At 41.4% G+C, this 19,640-nt stretch overlaps 1 protein-coding gene across 12 annotated transcripts in view; it reads right to left on the reverse strand.

Moving 5' to 3' along the window:
* LOC126278045 (receptor expression-enhancing protein 1) overlaps positions 1-19,640 on the reverse strand; it is a 628,988-nt gene that overhangs the window by 92,604 nt on the left and 516,744 nt on the right. For all 12 annotated transcript variants that reach the window (XM_049977819.1, XM_049977820.1, XM_049977813.1 and 9 more), the window contains one exon: positions 9,062-9,175. In XM_049977819.1, coding sequence (XP_049833776.1) covers positions 9,062-9,175 — 114 coding nt within the window. The remainder of the gene's footprint in view (positions 1-9,061; positions 9,176-19,640) is intronic.

The following is a 19,640-nucleotide window of genomic DNA, read 5'->3' on the forward strand; positions in this document are numbered from 1 at the left end:
AAGGTCATAATTGAAATCTGTGATGGACCGGAATTAGTCACTCCACATATTTCAAAATAAGAAAAGACAATTGATCAATGCAAAACACAAAGTATTGGGAGGTTGCTACCCCACAATTTCTTGTTGAGTTTAGTAGAGATAACATAGTTCAGGCCCAAATTCTAGCGATATTCAATGCAAACACAGTTCAAAACATCAACCACCACTTAATTCACCATGTTAAAAGTGTCCGTATTATTTATAGTATAATTTGAGATTTAGCTAACAAACAAACTTACACATTTCTTCTTTACAAAGTGCTAGATCCCACACCAAATTACTACATTGCATTATGTAGCATATATCTTAAGCAGACCATTCAACCAGCCTCAGCTGGAATCACACCAGATCATTGAGTGCATTGATATGTTGCTCCATTCACACACTTTATTTTGCAAACAGGTTCTTATGCACATTATCTCTCCAAATCTGGCTTCACCGGATAATGTAAAATACCAGTAACTGGTTACTTTTCAATATTTATATGCAGAAAATAAAGCTATTTCTCATTATCTCTGACAAAATAGCTCATTTGGATACATTCGCTATAAAATAGCATCCATTAAGTAATTTCATATTTTGAGACTGAATTGGCATCTATTTTACATTCATTGCAAAATAGATATTTTTCCAGTCCCTAGAGATTACCATCTAGTGGCGGAACATGCTACTGAGCACAACACACTAGAGTTCAATGGCTGCTTCACAGTCTATGCCATCTGGATTCTTCCTCTCAGCATCAGCTTTTCCGAACTACACAGATGCACATTACCCTTGCAATATATCCTTTGCTCCTGTAATCCTCCTGACTTCAATCTCCTCTAACCCATTGCACCTACACCCTCTACATGTCTCCCCCTAACCTGACCTGTCACCCCCTTCCCAATCCACAGCTGCACATCACCACCACTTGCTGGTTGCAGTGCTCGTGTATCACATTCAAATCACACACAACAGCTGACTCCATATGGGCTGCTAGCTACCCCTCTCCAACCACTCCTCCCGCTTCCTTCCATAACACTAATTCAGTCCACCTGCTGAATTGCAAATCCAGCTCATTAAAGGATTTGTCTGAAAGCTAGTAATTTTTTCTCTTTCCTTTGTGTCTGTCAACAACTCTATACTTATATTATTAAGTGAGTGTACTCCTTTACTCCTGAATTATTGAGTGCTGATTGACTCTACAGCCGCCAACTTACATCTTGCCTAAGGTTTTCAAAGGCTAGATACAAGAAATTAGGGGTCGTATGGGAACAGAGAGACATGTGCTCTTCCTTTATTCCATTGGTGAGTGGAACAGGAAAGGAAATGACTAGCAGTGGTACAACATATCCTCTGCCACGCAGCACACGGTAGCTTGCAGAATTTGTATGTACTCACAGATTTAGATGAAGGAATTTTATGTTTGTTATAGTACTTTTCCTAGTAGAGAAGCTTTGTAACCTACAAAACAAATGGCATTTCATTTCTTTCTACAAGATGGTCTAAAATAATAAGCCGGGGTCATTTTAAATATGCAAGTTTCTATGCTAGTTAGTGTAGTTCATCCATAACTTAAATTATACATTAATTTTGCAGGTAGGAAAAGTACAAGTAGTGTATTTTCTAGTCATGGTGCATCTTTAAATAATACAGATGCAAAACATCACACAAAACTTAATTATTACCATATGTAATAGTTGTCACTCAATAACTTGGGAAGAGAAGACCTTGGTTTTCTGAACATGCTACTTACAACTGCAATGATTTATCATCCTGTTTTATGTACTTCTCTTTGAAGAATTTCCGCCGGCCGGAGTGGCCGTGCGGTTCTAGGCGCTACAGTCTGGAGCCGCGTGACCGCTACGGTCGCAAGTTCAAATCCTGCCTCGGGCATGGATGAGTGTGATGTCCTTAGGTTAGTTACGTTTAATTAGTTCGAAGTTCTAGGTGACTGATGACCTCAGAAGTTAAGTCACATAGTGCTCAGAACCAGTTTTTGAAGAATTTCCTTTAGAAATAACCCAGGCTTCTAATGCTATCACAAGTATCCATACATTAAAGCAATTAAAAATAAATCTCATTAACTGAATTCTTGCTCATTTCCTGGCATTTGGTTTTACATTTTTAAATGTAATTTGGCTTCCTTGCAGTACTTTAATAACATTGTAACTTCCTTAAAAACTGACTTTCCGTCACTAGATGATACAGACTCATTGGCAATTTCTTAGCTTTTTCAGATATCTCACCATATTCCACTAAATATACAGTATATGAATAAAAAGTGTCAAATATCTTTGAAACATTATGTCAGATTCCGCAATGAAGCAAATTACCAACAATCCTATTAATATCTACCACTCTACTACCAATAATAATAATAATAATAATAATAATAATAATAACTTTACAGGGAGTTTAAGTTGGAAGAGCACATTAGAAGACAGTTTTTATATGAATTTTCTTGGAGACTAGTTAGTAAATTTGTTATAACAACAGAACCATCACCACTGTCACCCACAACAGGAAAAAAGTGTTTCATTCATTGTTATGAGAAAGTGCTTTACTGACAACAACACTTTACTGGAAACAACGTGCCAAGAGACAGTGGACAAAAATAAACCTAATGATTTTTATTAGGGTGTTTGTATCTATCCTGCTGATCACTTATGTATTTCAACATAGCCCTACTCTGTAAATGTATCACACAGATTTCTCCCGCAGAAAAGTAAGAACAGATTTCAATTAATTATTGCAGACACAATATGAAAGATACAAACACATTAAGCATGTCACTGTAGAGGAGGTGGTTCAAAGTTGTGTGTTCACACAGATGCTATATAATGCACTCAATATGAGCCCAATGTGTTGCTCAAGAAATGCAGAAACAATGTCCATTTCATTTCATACATGAATCAACAGATCCCTGTTCACTGAATTAACAGCTTCAACAACTGGATTTCTCGGCTGCCATAGGTGGGGCACTCCACAGAGAAAATATCTCAAGGTGTAACGTCTGGTGACCTGGGATGCCACAAACAATGAACAAAATCTTTTTGTCCACCTCGTCAAATCCAACATAGTGGGATGGTGGTGCTAAGATAACGCTGCACCTCAAGGTGAAAAGTGAGGTGGGGTGCTGTCGCACATAAAGATGAAATCATTATAATCTTCATGAAGTTGAGGAAACAAGCAACTTAACAGCATGTGCAGGTATGAGATTCCTGACATAGTTTCCTCTGCAAAAAATAAAGAACCATAAACTTTGAACAGAAACAGCACAACACACATACAATTTCGGTGATTCTGTTTCGTGCACGACGAAGATTCTAGGATTTTGTGACCCCCAAATTCCTACATTGTGGCTGCTTATTTTACGCGATAAATGAAATGTTAATTTGTTCAAAAAGGCGAGTCATTCAGAAAACCTTTCTTCTGCCATATCCTGCAGAATTGAAACGCAAAATTCGTACCTTCTGTTACGGTTGCAGGAATACAACTGCTGCAGTAACAAACTTGTAAGGCTTCATATGCAGGCATAGTTTCAGAACACATCACACCTTTGTTTGAGGAAGTTGAAGTTATTGGTCTGCCCATCTTGTGAGGACCCCATGTCAACGCATCTAAGATAAGCTTGACATTTTCATCAGGCTTGCATGGCTGACCAGTGCTGTCCCTCTGCACATGTAACCAACTTCCAAAAACTTTGTATGCCAGACACAAATTGCCTGTAAAGAGGTGGCTTCTTGCTGAATCAACAGCAGAATGCATATTGCACTTAAAAAATGAACTGACTTCATGCAAATTCCGACACACAAAATGCTCTCTCATGATGTAGTAGTCATGTTGCTACAAACAAACAACTGTACAGCTGTGTCGGAACTTTGAACTTTCCTCTATCGAGTGCCAAGCACAATGTCTATCTTTAATAGTTTTTCTGTGATAAACAATTGAAATCCATTCCTTCATTTTGAATCATCCACTATAAAAAAACATAGAAACATTAGTACGAAAATATCTAAAAGCCAGATAAATGACATTTAAAGGAAGCATCTACACTATCTGAAGCATGCTGCTGCGAGTGAAGTTTCCTAACTACAGGTCTAAGGGAGAAATTTATCGTAAACACTACATTTGACAAAATACCATCAAAAAACAATAACACAAAAGCATTTACAACAAGAAGAAAATTAAGTGGGAAACATTAACTGCCATCCTGAACTGAATATCGCCCAAAGAATTTTCTTATAGTAAGACTTCAGTATTTCAAACAGAGTTGACATGAGACGTTTAGTGTGTACATCATATGACCTCTGACCAACAGCTTTTAACATTTGAAGTAATTGATAATTTTTCTGGCATAGCAATCTACAGTTAAAAAGCATCAGATGCTGCAATGAAGCTGCTCTCTCAAATTTGTTTTCATAACTGTTATTAAGCTCACCTGACACCACAATAGCTTGTTAATAAATGAGTGACATCTATTTCATTGTATTTCTGTAATGTGATGGTAACTATCTATTAGAATGAGTACTTCAAGCAATTTGGTGAATAAATTTTATTTTCAGTGGTAAGTCATTCTGCAGTTAAGTAACAGCAGCAAAATTCAGCAGTAAACAAAAGAAGGGTCAGTAACAAAAGTGGTCAAGAAAATAAGTCATGCAGAATAATTATTCAAAACAATGTTTATTAAACAAACATATGATGAACATAAGCACAAAAACAAAATAATGAAGTACTGCAACTGTTTCAACACAGATTATGTCCTACAATAAACTGAAGAAATACATTTCAATATACTTAGTGCCATTTCTAAGCTTATAAAACACAACTAAAATTTTAAACTGACAATAGCATCTTCAGTCTAGACAGAGACATAGAACTAAACTGCAAGCATATTAAAAGGAAATTACAAAAAAATAATTTACAGTCTTAACTAGAGTTTCAGTTCTGTCAATTGATTCACAACCTTCCAGACTCTTCACAGAAAGTCATTTTGAGCATTCAAACTAATCATAAAAGACATGCACAGGCAACATAAATTACGGAAGACATCGTAATGAAATTAATAAAACACACAAAATTTGGACAGTAAAGATATTCACTTCCGCCTGCTCCTGGTGGTTATACTCCGCTTACTGCGGCGTAGTTCTGGCATGTCTGTATTATCGTGTAGATCCTCCTTACACAAGAACTGCTCCAGCTCACTTTCATCTGACAAAGTATGAATATCATATTCTGTATCTGCAGTAAAATCTGAATGTGTAGTTTCCACGGAACAAGATCTTGATCGTCTCCGCAACTCCATTTGTCTCATATCATAGTCTACTGCGTCGGGTTCACAGGCAGATTGAGTGCGAGGACGAGGTTTTGAATCTGTCAATGCAGGACCTGGTATGGCCTGGTGACAAGGTCATCATGGCATGCAGACAATATTATTACTTTACGCAAGCACCTACTGCAACTATATGGACTGTGAGAGATTTTGCAGAAGAAAGGTTAATTTTACAAATACTACACTATATCATACTTCCATATTTACACACATCAACTAATTACATTTATTTCATACTATATGCCATTATAAGAAAATTTTAATAGTAATTAATTCTCTACAGTGGCCCATAAACTTGCCCCTCCACCCTCCCATCCCACTGTCTCTGCCCATTTTCAGTAACAAGCTGATGGAAACAAATTTTTATCGTGCTTTTCCACAGGATATTTCATGACCTAAATCAGTTATTTTATTACTATTGTAGAAAACTACCTTCGCTTACATAAAACACCAGTATATGACATGTATAAAAACATGTAACTCGCTATTCAGTTTATCACTCAAATTGGGTCCAAAAAAACACATCAGTGTGTATCTTTGTACAATAGAATCAAAGATTACTCTACAAGGGTTGGAGAGAAGGAAATTGCTTTAGTAATTGATAAAAGCAATTTGAATATAAAAACAGGAAGAAAAATATAGAAGAACATAGTAAAACAAGCTTGTAGGAAGGGTTGATGCTTTAGGTCTTTTAGATGCGAATTGTGTACTCGTATCTCCAAACTCTAAGGTCCTAAATAAACCTGCTAATAATTTTCATGAAGTAGCTATAGAATAGTGCTTCTGTAGAAATAGTTTAATAAGGGTAACAGCGCATTCTTAGTTAATTATTATATTTCATGCCAATACATCCAGCTTTAAAATGGAAATTGCATTTCAATTCAACATGCAGTCACTTATGACGAGCACTTAAGAACACTTATAAACACATGCAATTAAATAAAAACACATTACTTATGCTCATTACAGTACAATACAAATATAGAAAAACTGCACAGGAAGAAAGCTTTTATAAACAACTGCTTAGTATAAGGCATACTCAAATCAGTTGAAGGACATCCATACAGCTTGTATCCTGTATGTAATACATATATAAACAAATAACTCCCTTTCACACAGACCAAATAACATGAGGAAAAACAGGAATCAGATGCAAGACAATAAATAGCAAGTTGTTCCAAATTCTTTCCAAAACATTCAGCTTCAGAGTGTTACTTCACAATATACAGATTGAAGTAGAATGCAAGATACAAAGTCATCTAGCATTAAATGAAATGGGATATTGCTCTCTGAAACTGTCAGGAGTATCAAGTGATACGTGTCAGACTGGTGATAACTGACAACTGCCTTCACGTAACTGAATAGGCTCACCCAGGCAGTTATGGATGGATCTAGAGTTTAATGACACTAAATTTTATCCAACTGGACATTTTCAAATAATGAACCATTTGAAACTTCCTGGCAGATTAAAACTGTGTGTCGGACTGGGACTCGAACTCGCGACTTTTGCAAGGTTCACAGGAGAGCTTCTGTAAAGTTTGGAAGGTAGGAGACGAGGTCCTGGTGGAAGTAAAGCTGTGAGGACGAGGCGTGAGTCGTACTTTGGTAGCTCAGTTGATAGAGCACTTCCCCGCGAAAGGCAAAAGTCCCGAGTTCGAATCTCGGTCGGGCACACAGTTTTAATCTGCCAGGAAGTTTCATATCTGCGCACACTCCACTGCAGAGTGAAAATCTCATTCTTCGATTAACTATTTGTCACATTTAAATTTTAAAAATTGCTACACAAAACTGCAGAACAGGGGTCTAAAATAAAAACTTTTGATTTGTCAACCGAGATTTATAATCACCATGCCATGCATCAAGAACCACATATCGCCAAATTTTTCAGGGAACAATGGAGATCGACATTCATTTTTAACGCGTCGAAGCAGTTATTGATAGATACATTTTAGGATGAATGACGACGAAACAGCAAAATGCATGATGTCAACCTGACCAGTCTTGAGTCACAATGTCACTCCTGATGTTTCTCACCCTAAAATGTGATGAATGATGACAAAATTCAAAATCTGTAGTTTTGCTTTCATACCTTTCACTTTTTTTTTTCTTTTTTTTTTTTTAAATCGGTTAAAGTACCAAATCCACCTACAGTTCCTACAAAGTTCAAGAGTGACATAGAAGTGGTAAATGAGCCACATGTTGCCTTAATTCTGTATGTTCTCATATAAACTAGTGATGCAGAGTAAACTTTGCATCAAAAACCGTGGCATATCTCCTCCCCATTACTTAACCTCTCAAAACACATCTGTTAGTCTACAAAATGAGTTTGTTTATGCATTATGTTGTCTCTGACATAGTTCTGAACAAAAGACCATCTCCGTGTATGCGCACTCCTTCCCTATTTCCCATTCCCATATCCATATTCATATTCATATCCCCAGTGTAGATTACCAATCTAGTCAGCAATTGTCACTGAAAGACATTCTGATAAGCTTTGTGATGTATATCCTAATTCTTAGTGACCAACTAAATGCTAGCTGGAAGGCATCTGCCACTGGTCAAATTTCCACTTTCACAGGATCTTAACATAGAACTCAATTTGGCAGAATTGAATGAAATTAACAATAATTAAAGAGTATTATTAGAAATATTCCAAAACAAGTAAACAAAAAGTTCATTAAAGTTATTGACTTCTCAGGTATCTCCTTTGGATAATATCAGTGATAAAATCAATACCAAATCTGTATGACAAATCTTTATCTAATTGGCAGGAGATTGAGCCCATGATCAATGTTCAGTATTCACAGCAAATTTCACCTCAGCCATCACTTTTATGATTACTACCACAGAATAAATTAGTGACCAAACTTTGATTACATAAAGTCAACCAGGTACTCTTGTTCAATTAAATATCATTACAGAAAGGCCTTAACAAGTTTCATTAGTGAAAAGTCAAACACAAAGAAATAATAGCATACATCACTGCTATCTTAACTTCCTGCAGCTTATTTCAGCTGTTGTGTGCACTGTCTAAAGAATTGTAGACGAACATTCAGGAGATTGTAGTAACAAGAGCATTTTAAAAAGCCCTGTGTAGCACATACTGAACTTTACAGGAGATAATATTTGTTCTTTATCAAAAGAATCTTTCTGTGAAACGTCATCTGTATCCCACAGCAAAACACTAGATGTGAAAAGCAAATTTTGTCTGCTTTGTTTTTGTTGATATTGAAATTCTAACACAGATATGACAGTCACAGACAATCTTAAACAACATTAATAGCAAAGTAATGTTCCGCTAACTACAGTACATATTTTTCAACTACTGGAAGAGTGCGCAACACACAAATCAAGTAATTCAGTTAACTATCAACTTATGAATTACACACATGTCAATGACATAAACCTTCACAAAAACAAGAAGTTATGTTAAATTGCAATAACAGTAACATAACTTTTATAAGCACTACACTTATCAGCAAAGCCTACACACACACACACACACACACACACACACACCTCTTATCCATACGGCGCAAAGTGACTGCATTATTTTTGACACCACCATGTAAGTGTGGCACACAATTGTTGTATGTAATACAGAAGTTTGTCTAACCCTTTCACCAGTATATGAAATCATAATATAAATCTCACACCACAGTCAGCAGTTATGGCTGTTTGGCACTAATCCTTTTCCTGCTTGCTCACCTTGATGGCAGTCTGCATTATGACTGTTGTAGCATAGTTGACACCCTTCGTCCCAAGATGAAGTACCGTATGGTATCCTTGTTCTTTTGCTTTGGCTATGTATTCGTCTATGTCCTGTCAAAACACAGATGTAGCTATTAAAAAATTGACGATTATGCTGTATCTTTTTGTATGAGGAAAATTCAACTTTAACATCTACAGTCCAGAACATGTAAGCTTCTAAAATCAACAAGCAACTATTCTTACTTTACTACTCATCAGTAGCAAATTAAAAATACCATGGCTAATACTGTCTTATTGTTAATACTGATGACTTTTATACAAGATATACTAAATGTGACATTCATCAATTTAAGACAGTATTTTAGGTTAGCTAAGAGGAGGAGGAGGAGGAGGAGGAGGAAGGGGGGGGGGGGAGTTAAGCGTCTATGCACTGAGATTACTGGTCTCTGATTCAGGGGTTGCTCCATATGAAGTTAGTTAAATCTGACAAAAATATAATCAAACTGTAATGCAGGAGTGGTAGATCAATGCACTGAAAGCAATACAAGTACCCAGAGATGAAGAGTAATTTAAAGTGAGGTAAAAGTGTATGGTTTAGGCCAGGCTGCAGATGAGGGCAACCCCAGAGCTTATCTGCAGCAAGAGCTACATTTTTCATGACTGATCCCCATTAACCTTATGCAGGCGTAAAATAGTAACACCATAGCCAGTTGGAGAGATAAGTAATAATAAAAATGAATTAGCATCAGTAGGATCAACAACAGAAAAAGAATGATGAGAGAAACAATGAGCTCAGTAGGTAGGTTAGTTGGTTGCTTTAAAAGATGGGGGAAGGGACCAAACGGCTAGGCCATCGATCCCTTGTTCTGAATAAAACAATGCCTCAAGTCTGAGAATAAAACAAGCAAGACTGACAACACAAAATGGAGAGAAAGAAAAAACCACAAGAACGACGGAAGGGCATCAAACACTTAAATAGAAAAAAGGCGAGAAGAAAACCACAGACACGCATGAAACAGGTAGAAGAGATTAAAACGGCAAAACAGATTACCATGGCTGGCTGACCATGAGAATAAAGGAGAAGCCAGCCATTCTGCAACACATTAAAACTTCCACCCTAAAAGCACTAGCGTGGAAGACACAGAGGGACAAAGAACTTGCGCTAACATTTAGATCAAATGATAAAACCCACCCTCACGAGGGGGGGAAAAAAAACGTGAATCTAAATCAGCAGATGAGGCCTTGTCAGATAAAATTAGCTGCAATGAGTCCAGTAACCCAACATTTTGTCGCAGGGCAGTCAAAATGAGACAGTGCACCAGAATATGGGCCATTGTCAACCGGGCGTCGCATCGACACTGAGGTGGGTCTTCATGGGGCAGGAGGTAGCCATGGGTTGCACAAGCGTGGCCAATGAAGAGCCCGCAGAGAACTGCAGATTCCCTGCGAGAGGCCCACATAGAGGCCTGCCACACATTCATAGTCTCCTTAATGGCATGCAATTTGATGTGCATACAGAGACTATGCCAACGCCAAAAAACCTGGCGACGTAAAAACGAATGCAGGTCAGTTATTGGAATGCCAATCTCCATAAGCGGTTTCCGTGTAGCCTGTTTGGCCAGTCTGTCAGCAAGTTTGTTGCCTGGGATTCCGATGTGTCCCGGGGTCCACACAAACACCACAGAATGACCAGACCATTCCAGGACATAGACAGACTCCTGGATGGCCACTACCAAAGGATGACGAGGGTAGCACTTGTTGATTGCTTGCAGGCGGCAGGCTGCTCAAGGAGTCAGTACACAGAAGAAACTGACTCCGAAGGGCTCAAGAGCACAAAATATAGCCACCAGCTCCCCAGTGAAAACATGCAGCCATTGGGCAAGGAATGCTGTTCAATATGCACTCCATGAACATATGCGATGCCGACGTGACCATCAGCCATGGAGCCATTGGTGTAAATCACTTAATGGCCTCAGCACATGTCAAGAATCGACATGAAGTGACAGTAGAGAGCCGCAGAGTGAATTGAGTCCTTTGGGCCATGTGAAAGGTCCAGGCACAGCAACCTAGGTGTACACCATGGAGGTGGACGTGACTGGACCTCTAGTGTAGTAGGTGGTGAAGACAAGGACTCCAGTTCACATAGAATTTTAAGCCCTGACCCGGGCTGCCGATGCAGGAGATGAACTGCCATGGGTGGGAAAAAGAGACAATAATTCAGATGCACAGAACTACGAATGTGTGCAACATAACTGGCAAGCAGTTGTGCATGTCTGACCTGCAATGGAAGATCTCCAGCTACCACAAAGACAGTGGTCACCAGACTCGTCCTGAAAATTCCCTTTGCTAGTTGAACACCACAGTGGTGCACTGGGTCGAATAAACACAACGCTGAGGGCGCCGCCGAACCATAAACCTGACTCCCATAGTCAAGGCAGGATTTAACAAGGGCTCTGTATAGCTGCAGCAGCGTAGAGTGATCTGCACCCCAGTTGATGTTGCTCAGGCAGCAGAGGGCATTGAGGTGCTGCCAGCACTTCCACTTAAGCTGACTAAGGTGAGGAAGCAGAATCAATGGGCATCGAAAACAACTCCTAAAAATCGATACGTCTCCATTACAGTGAGGGGATTGTCAGTAAGGTAAAGTTCTGATTCCGGATGAACGGTAAGATGCCGACAGAAGTGCGTAACACACGACTTTGCGGCCAGAAACTTAAAGCCATGGGCTACAGCCCATGACTGCACCTTGTGGATGGCTCCCAGGAGGCACTGCTCAGCAGCACCAGTACAGGTGGAGCGCTACGAAATGCAGAAGTTGTCTGCATACAGAGAGGGTGAGACAGACGGTCCTACAGATGCTGCTAGACCATTAATGGCCATTAAAAATAGAGATATACTCAATAAGGAGCCCTGTGGGACCCCACTCTCCTGGATAAGGGGTGGGGGATGGGGGGGGGGGGGGGGAGGGGGGGGGACTATGGGAGGCACCAACTTGGACACGGGAAGTAGGAAGCGACAGGACATTCTGGATAAAAATCGGGAGCAGGCCTCTGATATCCCACTCATATAATGTGCCAAGGATACGATGTCGCCAGGTGGTGTCATACGATTTTCATACATCAAAACAAATGGCAAAATGGTTTTGGCATCTGGGAAAGGCTGTTCGGATGGCAGACTCGAAGGGCACAAGATTATCACTGGCAGTGCAACCCATGTGGAAACCAACCTGGCATGGAGCCAGTAGGCCAAGTGACTCCAAGACCCAATCCAACCGCCGACACACCATACGTTCCAGCAGCCTACAAAGAATGTTGGTGAGGCTAATGGGCTGATAGCTACCCACACCAAACAGGTTTCTGCCAGGTTTGTACATTGGTATGATGGAACTCTTCCGCCAGTGCGACAGAAAGATGCCATCACACCAGATCCGGTTGAAGATCACGAGGAGATGCCGCTTGTAGTGAGATGAAGGATGTTTAATCATCTGACTGATGATCCGATCGGGCCCAGGAGCTCTGTCAGGGCAATGTGCTAGGGCACTGAGGAGCTCCCACTCTGTAAATGGGGTGCTATAGGGTTCGCTGTGACATGTAGTGAACGAGAGGACTGTCTCTTCTATCTGACATTTGAAAGGGCGAAAGGCTGGAGGGTAATTCTCCAATGCAGAGGCACAAGCATAGTGCTCAGCAAACTGCTCGACAATCATGTTTGCGTCAGTAAATAACAAGCCATTTATGTTAACACCAGGAACACCTGTTTGGATCTGGTACCCAAAAACTCGTTTGATCTTTGCCCAGACTTGGAAAGGTGACGTATGGCATCCAATGGTCAACACATACCTCTCTCAACACTCCTAAGCCCACTTTTTGATAAGCTGGTGAACATAGGCCCGGAGCCGTTTAAAGGCTATGAGGTGCACCGAAGAAGGGTGCCGCTTATGCCGCTGTAGCGCTCGCTGACGCTCCTTAATTGCCTCAGTGACTTCCGGCGACCACCAAGGGACTATCTTTCACCGAGAGCACCCTAAAGAACAAGGGACTGCGTTTTCCGCCACAGAAACGATCGTTGTAGTTACCTGCTCAACCACCACATTGATGTTACTGCATGGGGTAGATTCATTGGTGACAGTAGAGATGAAAGTTTCCCAGTCCGCCTTGTTTAAAGCCCATCTGGGCAGGCATCCATGGGCCTGATGTCGGGGCGGTGACAGAAGAAAGATGTGGACATGGTCACTACAACATAGGTTGTCATGTGCTCTCTAGTGGATAGATTGGAGAAGGCCAGGACTGCAAACAGAGACCAATGACCGAACATGTGCCATGTGCCAAAATGTGTGGTGGCCCCAGTATTTAAGAGGCAGAGGTTGAGTTGTGACAGCAAATTTTTGACATCTCTGCCTCAGCCAGTAAGAACTGTGCCACCCCACAAGGGGTGACGAGTTAAAATCTCCCAAAAGTAGGAAAGGTTTAGGGAGTTGGTCAATCAGTGCAGCCAATGTGTTAAAGGGTACTGCACCATCTGGAGGAAGATATACGTTACAGACAGTTATTTCCTGCACCATCCTTATCCTGACAGCCACAGTTTCAAGAGGGGTTTGAAGGGGCACAGGTTCACTGCATACACAGTTCAGGACGTAGACGCAAACTCCACCTGACAGTCTATTATAGCTGCTACGGTTCCTGTAATATCCCTTATAGCCACAGAAGGCAGGGGTCCGCATTGCTGGGAACAAGGTTTTCTGGAGGGAAATGCAGAAAGCAGGTGTAAAGCTTAACAGTTGCCGTAGCTCAGCCAGATAGTGGAAAAAACTGCCACAATTCCACTGGAGGATAATGTTATTGTGAGCCTGGAAAAGGATGAAGCGCGCAAGGAGGTAGGTTATGCCTCAGGGTCATCTGCTGCCTCCGATGGAGTATTTGTAGCCATTTCTATGGTGGATGAGGCATCAGTGAGATCTAGGTCCACAGGGGACGCTAAGATGTCTACTGCATCCTCAGATGCAGAACTGATAGGGGGTGGAGCTAGTGGTAGTGTTGGGGCCACCAGAGAGTCCTGTTTCTTAGCAGACTAAATCTTAGTTTGCTTGCTCTCTCGCTTCTCTTTAGGGGCTTGCTGGGAAGATGACTCCGAAGCAGCTTCAGGCACGGAGGAAGACCATGAGGCTCTTCGTCCAGCTTTTGGCTCCTTGAGGCACTGGCAAGTATCTGCTGTGGCATTAGTGGAGACCTTGGAAGAGAGGGCCCCATGGGACCCCTTTCGCACGAGAGGAGCTGGAGGAGGCTGTTGTTTCTCTGGCAGGGAGGAGGGGACCGATGTCCTCTGAATTTGGGGGGGGGGCTTCCTCTCAAAGAAGGTGCTTTGGGAGCAAAGGAGGAAGATTTGCCCCCTACCACCAAGGTGGAAGATGTATTCTATTGGCCTGGAGGGCCACCTGTTCGTGGCACAGAGTAAGGAAACACTGGCACATGGGACAGCAATGGTGATGTAGCTGCAGTGTATGTCGACATCAACCAAATGGGGTTTAATCTTTCGAATTTACATTTAGCCTCTTTGTAAATCATCCAGTCCATGGTCATTTACTCCATAAATTTCTGCTCCTTTCGAAGTACTGGGCAGTTGGTGAGCAGCGGCAGTGGTGCTCTCCATAGTTGATGCAAGTGGGAGGTGGCACACATGGAGTATCTGGGTGCAGTGGACGTCCACAGTTTCGACATGTGGCACTGGAAGTGAAGCGGGAAAACATGTGCCCGAACTTCCAGCACTTAAAGCACTGGATAGGGGGAGGGATGTATGGTTTAACGTCACAGCACACCTTGACCTTTTCAGGCAATGAATCACCCTCAAAGGCCAAGATGAAGGCACCAGTAGCAACCCGGTTCTCTTTGGGCCCCCTGTAAACGCGCTGGATGAAATGAACACCCCGCCGTTCTAAGTTGGCACAGAGCTCGTCGTCACACTACAACAGGTGTTTATGATGGAAAATAATTCCCTGGACCCTGTTGAGGCTTTTCTGGGGAGTGACTGAACCAGGAATGTCACCCAGCTTGTTACAATCGAGTAACGCTCGGGATTGGGCTGTGGATGCTGTCCGAATCAAGGCTGCGCCATTTCACATCTTGGGCAGCGCTGTTACTTCTCCAAACTTATCCTCAAGGTGTTCAACGAAAAACTGGGGCTTCGCCAGTAGAAAATAATCCCCATCAGTTCTGCTAGAGACTAAAAACCGAGGTGAATATGGCTTTCTCCGTTCTGTAGCTCTACATTCCTCCCATGGCGTAGCGAGGGAGGGAAACGATTTAGGGTCATACCTGTTGGCATTGTATTCTCTCTTGCCCTTCTTTGAAACTGCTGGTGCTGTAAAGTCACCAGCAAGAGTTGACTTAGTCCACTTCATTGCGGGTCATCCGCCTTGATGCCACCGACTCCAGTCACGGGCTCTCCCCACGGGTGCCACCCAGCCACAGCAAAGGCCAACTGACGTGATGGCCATTGCTGGGAGTCCTGATGCCCCAGGAAGACAGGCATCTACTCCTTGGCATACGTGGTGAGTTTACAGTTCAGGCATCAGCAGTGCGATTCCTGTGTTGTCAGGGGGCTACCAATAAATGGGTACATGACAGTCCCCACTACAATAGACTGGCTACCATGCTGGATTGTGGGTGCAGAGAAATCCATTATTGTCATGGGGGCAAAAGAGGACAGGAGACAACAGAAGATGATGACATACACCGGAAATGTCCTCACCCAAACAGTTGAATTGCAAGTGGAGATGCAAAGCCATGACAAGAGATTCAGGAGATCGAATCTAAGGGCACTCGTGCACCATGTAAGGTGTCCTTCCCCATATGGCCCGTACTTCTGTAGAATTTTGAAAGTGGCAGGTCAAACCATAGAATGGGATCTGAACTCATAGGGCTGGAAAGTGTTAGAGTCCTTTTGGTCGCCTCTTACAACAGGCAGAAATACCTCAGGACTATTCTAACCCCCAGACCCACAGGCGTTGCTCAGTAGGTGGTCACATTCGAGTGTCTGCACACTGGGTATTGTGTAATACTTTCACTGTCCGAGTTCGGTATTGACAGTTTGTGCAATATAATGAACACTGCAGAGTTTCAAAAATATTGACACTGTCTCAATATATTGTACCATGTGAGGATGGTACTGTGCAATACATTTCAGTTTCTGACGAGAAAGAGAGAGAGAGAGAGAGAGAGAGAGAGAGAGAGAGAGAGAGAGAGAGAGAGAGAAATAAAATACCAGGAAGTGGGTGGGGAGAATGTATATGAAAGTACTATGCAGTACTTTAAAAAAAATCCTCACTTATCAGGAAAGGCCACATACCTTGTCCACAATAGCAGAATAAATTGAAGGTTTTTGTGAGATGACAGTAAGCAGAAACGTTTATTTTACTTGTAACAGTTCTCAGCATTGATAAGCAAGGTTAGGTCAGTTGTCCAGAGATCACACACATTTATTTCGTTTGTGACAGTTGTTACATTAGAGAAATACATATAAAACAGTACAGGTATGCTATAAACTACATTGTTCACTAGTTCAGTTTGTAATTAATCATCACTGTGGTTTACGAATCTAAGCTGCCATAAATAAGCTTCTGGTCCACTGAAATTATCACAGGAAGGTTTTCAGACTTATTATGTCCATTACACATAATTTCTGCTTTTCTTTTGCCAAACAAGAAACTCATTCAAAATATATGCGAGTTCCCATATTGTTGAGCACAGACTTGTTCGCTGCAAAGGCAGAGTTCCGACGCTCTGACATAAATATTGTGTAATATTGTTGCAATGTTCTTGGCCTTCATTACCACAAAACGTATTTACATAATATTATTGAGTTAATAGTACTGAACATGTAAGGGCCACTTGACAAAAAACATTAAAAGTGGGAATAGAACACATTCCCTCAAAGGCAGCATAGAAAACTGCTAAACTATTATTTTTTAGTCAGCTTGATTAATAGATAAGAAATACTTAATGTCTTCCCTTAATTGGCCTTCTATGTGAAGGGCACTTCTAAAATAGTAAAATGCAGTGCAGTGAAAAAAATGTCAACTCCATCTGAAAGTAATTAAAAATGGTGGCTTCTTTCTGGGAGAAACATTAGGAGCAGTGTCGTATAATGGTAGTCTGCTTGACAGTGTGCAGTTTATAAGATCATCCGATGATGCTCTGTCTTCAAGTTAAGTAGAGGTGTTACTGGCAATAGCAAATCCATCCCTGGGATTGTCAAAGTGAATATAAGGTGAGAAATCATTCCTCTAGCCAAATGAATGGCCAGATGGATGGGGATACCCACATGACTTGCGGCCCAGAGAAAGACAATGAAGCACATAGTATGAATAAGGGCAGAGAGAAAATAGTGAATATCATCTCTCAATATGGCAAGGGTAACATCAGGCAACAGCCTGCAGGCTACTCACTGAGTCATGACAAAAGTACTGGGCTCCGTTAATGGATCAGCTTCACCATAAAAACATTACATGTTCCTGGCAACAAGTGTTCTTCCTGCCCAGTGGGAGATGCTAAAGCATATTCTGTCTAACCCCTCATTTTAGAGCTGTCAGTTTAAATGATGGTACCACACTGATACACATGGAGAACACAGGAGTAGATCAAAAGTAAACAGGGACAAAAAAACTTTAGTTCTTCTAAATCATAATTCATGGTCTGGGTATTAACCAAGACAAAACACACAGGAATATATAGAAAGCACGCAGTAATGGGTTTGGAATGGATTTCCAGACCCTCTGTCGAGTCTCTGCCCACCTGGGAGCCCCACCAGAGAGCAACTGTCAGAGGTCAACACCCTCAAAGTGTAAAAAGAATTTGGTAAGTCAGATTATGAAGTTATTTTATGGTGAGCAAGAGTTGTTGCAGTCTGAACTGAGGAAGTAAGATCTCTACTTTGGCCATAAGACTGTCTATGGATCAACTATGAAACACACTAGAAGCCAGCCTTGCTTCATAATTATCAACTGCTCCAATCGGGACAGCAAAGGGGCTACATTTGTACAGTATAGGGAAGTGCAACCTGCACCTCAAGAGTTGTGGGTGAGGAATCAGGAAGCATTAAGCTTCTGCATGCACAGTCTGAAGTTGATCAACCTAGGGCAAGCATGTCAGCTTTTTATCAAAGAGGACTTCCAAAACTCAGGACTGCACAGCAATGTCCGAACACTGGGTATCCAAGTAGACTCCTAGATCAGAATAAACAATGACACAATGACAGAACTGCATTACTTGCAATTTTTTGGAAGAAAACTGGAAGCCATGGGAAAGAACACAATCGGAGGCACTTCAGATGGTTCTGTGGAGCTGGAATTCAGCCCAGGTTACAGATTGGGAGCTACACCATATGCAACAAATGTCCACATACAGCACAGTGGAAACACTGGTCCAATGGAGATCACTAGCCCACTTAAGGTAATAAGAAGGAGTAACACTCAGACCATAGCACTGAGTGATGCTGTCCTCTTCATGCCATGGAGAGCTGAGAAGCCCACGAACTTGAAACAATGGGAAAAAAGCCTGATGTATAAAAATCAATAGTAACCCTTATAGCCCCAATCATGGAAGGAAAGTGAATATGATCGTGCCAAGTGGTGTCTCATGTAAGTGATAAAAACTGCAATGAGATGGTATTTACAAAAAGCCTGCTGGATTGCTGTTTCAAACCTAACCAGATGGTGACTTGTGGATTGCCCTCCTGGAAACCACACTGATAATGAGGCCAGAAGGACCTGTGAACCTAGCATAATTGTTGGGCTACCTTTCTTTCAAGCAGTTTGCAGAAAACATTGATGAGGCTAATTGGTTGACAGCTATTAGCGGATTTTAAGTTTTTGCCTTTTTTAAAGATAGCAATGACAACATTGTCCCTCCATTGTGAAGGGAAAGGATCTTCTAGCCAAAGAAGTTGAAGACCCTCAGTGGACGAGTTTGAGTTGCATTAGATGCCCAGTCATACGATTTTGAATTTAATAAGGTGTTGAGACAGTATAGTGTGTTGCTAAATGAGTTTAAAACCTGACACAGTCTCCTATCATTGAAGTGTTCATTACGAAATTCAGGTATTGGAGGACGAGGGGAGTAAAGAATAGGGAGATGTCTCCAACTTGTCTTGTGTGTTCAAATGGAAAGGAAAGAAGAGGATGTCAATGCTGCCACAAAGATGAGCAGTAAAATGTTCAGCAAGAACTCACACATTGGTACAAAGAGACCCCTACCCCAAACCTAAAAGAAGCAGCAGAATCTAGAACCGCTGTTAATCTTTAGCAGTCCTGCAGGTTATGGAATTTGGTCACACCTTGGATGAAGAAACATGTTCCTGAGGAAGAGGTGTAGCACCCCTGCATTCCATCTTATTGAATTTAATTAGGTAGCAATCTTCTGCAAAAAAAATCACTTGAAAGTCTTGAGTGTGGTATGTGGAGGATGTTGTTTGAGACATTGCAGGGCTCTTTAATTGTCCTAAATACCACAGATGGAGGCAACCTGTAAAAATGGGGATAGCAGCTCCAGAATGTCATGTGATTGTGTCACAAATGTCTCTGAGA

This window comes from Schistocerca gregaria, chromosome 6, assembly GCF_023897955.1.
Source record: "Schistocerca gregaria isolate iqSchGreg1 chromosome 6, iqSchGreg1.2, whole genome shotgun sequence".
NCBI classification, from domain to species: domain Eukaryota; kingdom Metazoa; phylum Arthropoda; class Insecta; order Orthoptera; family Acrididae; genus Schistocerca; species Schistocerca gregaria.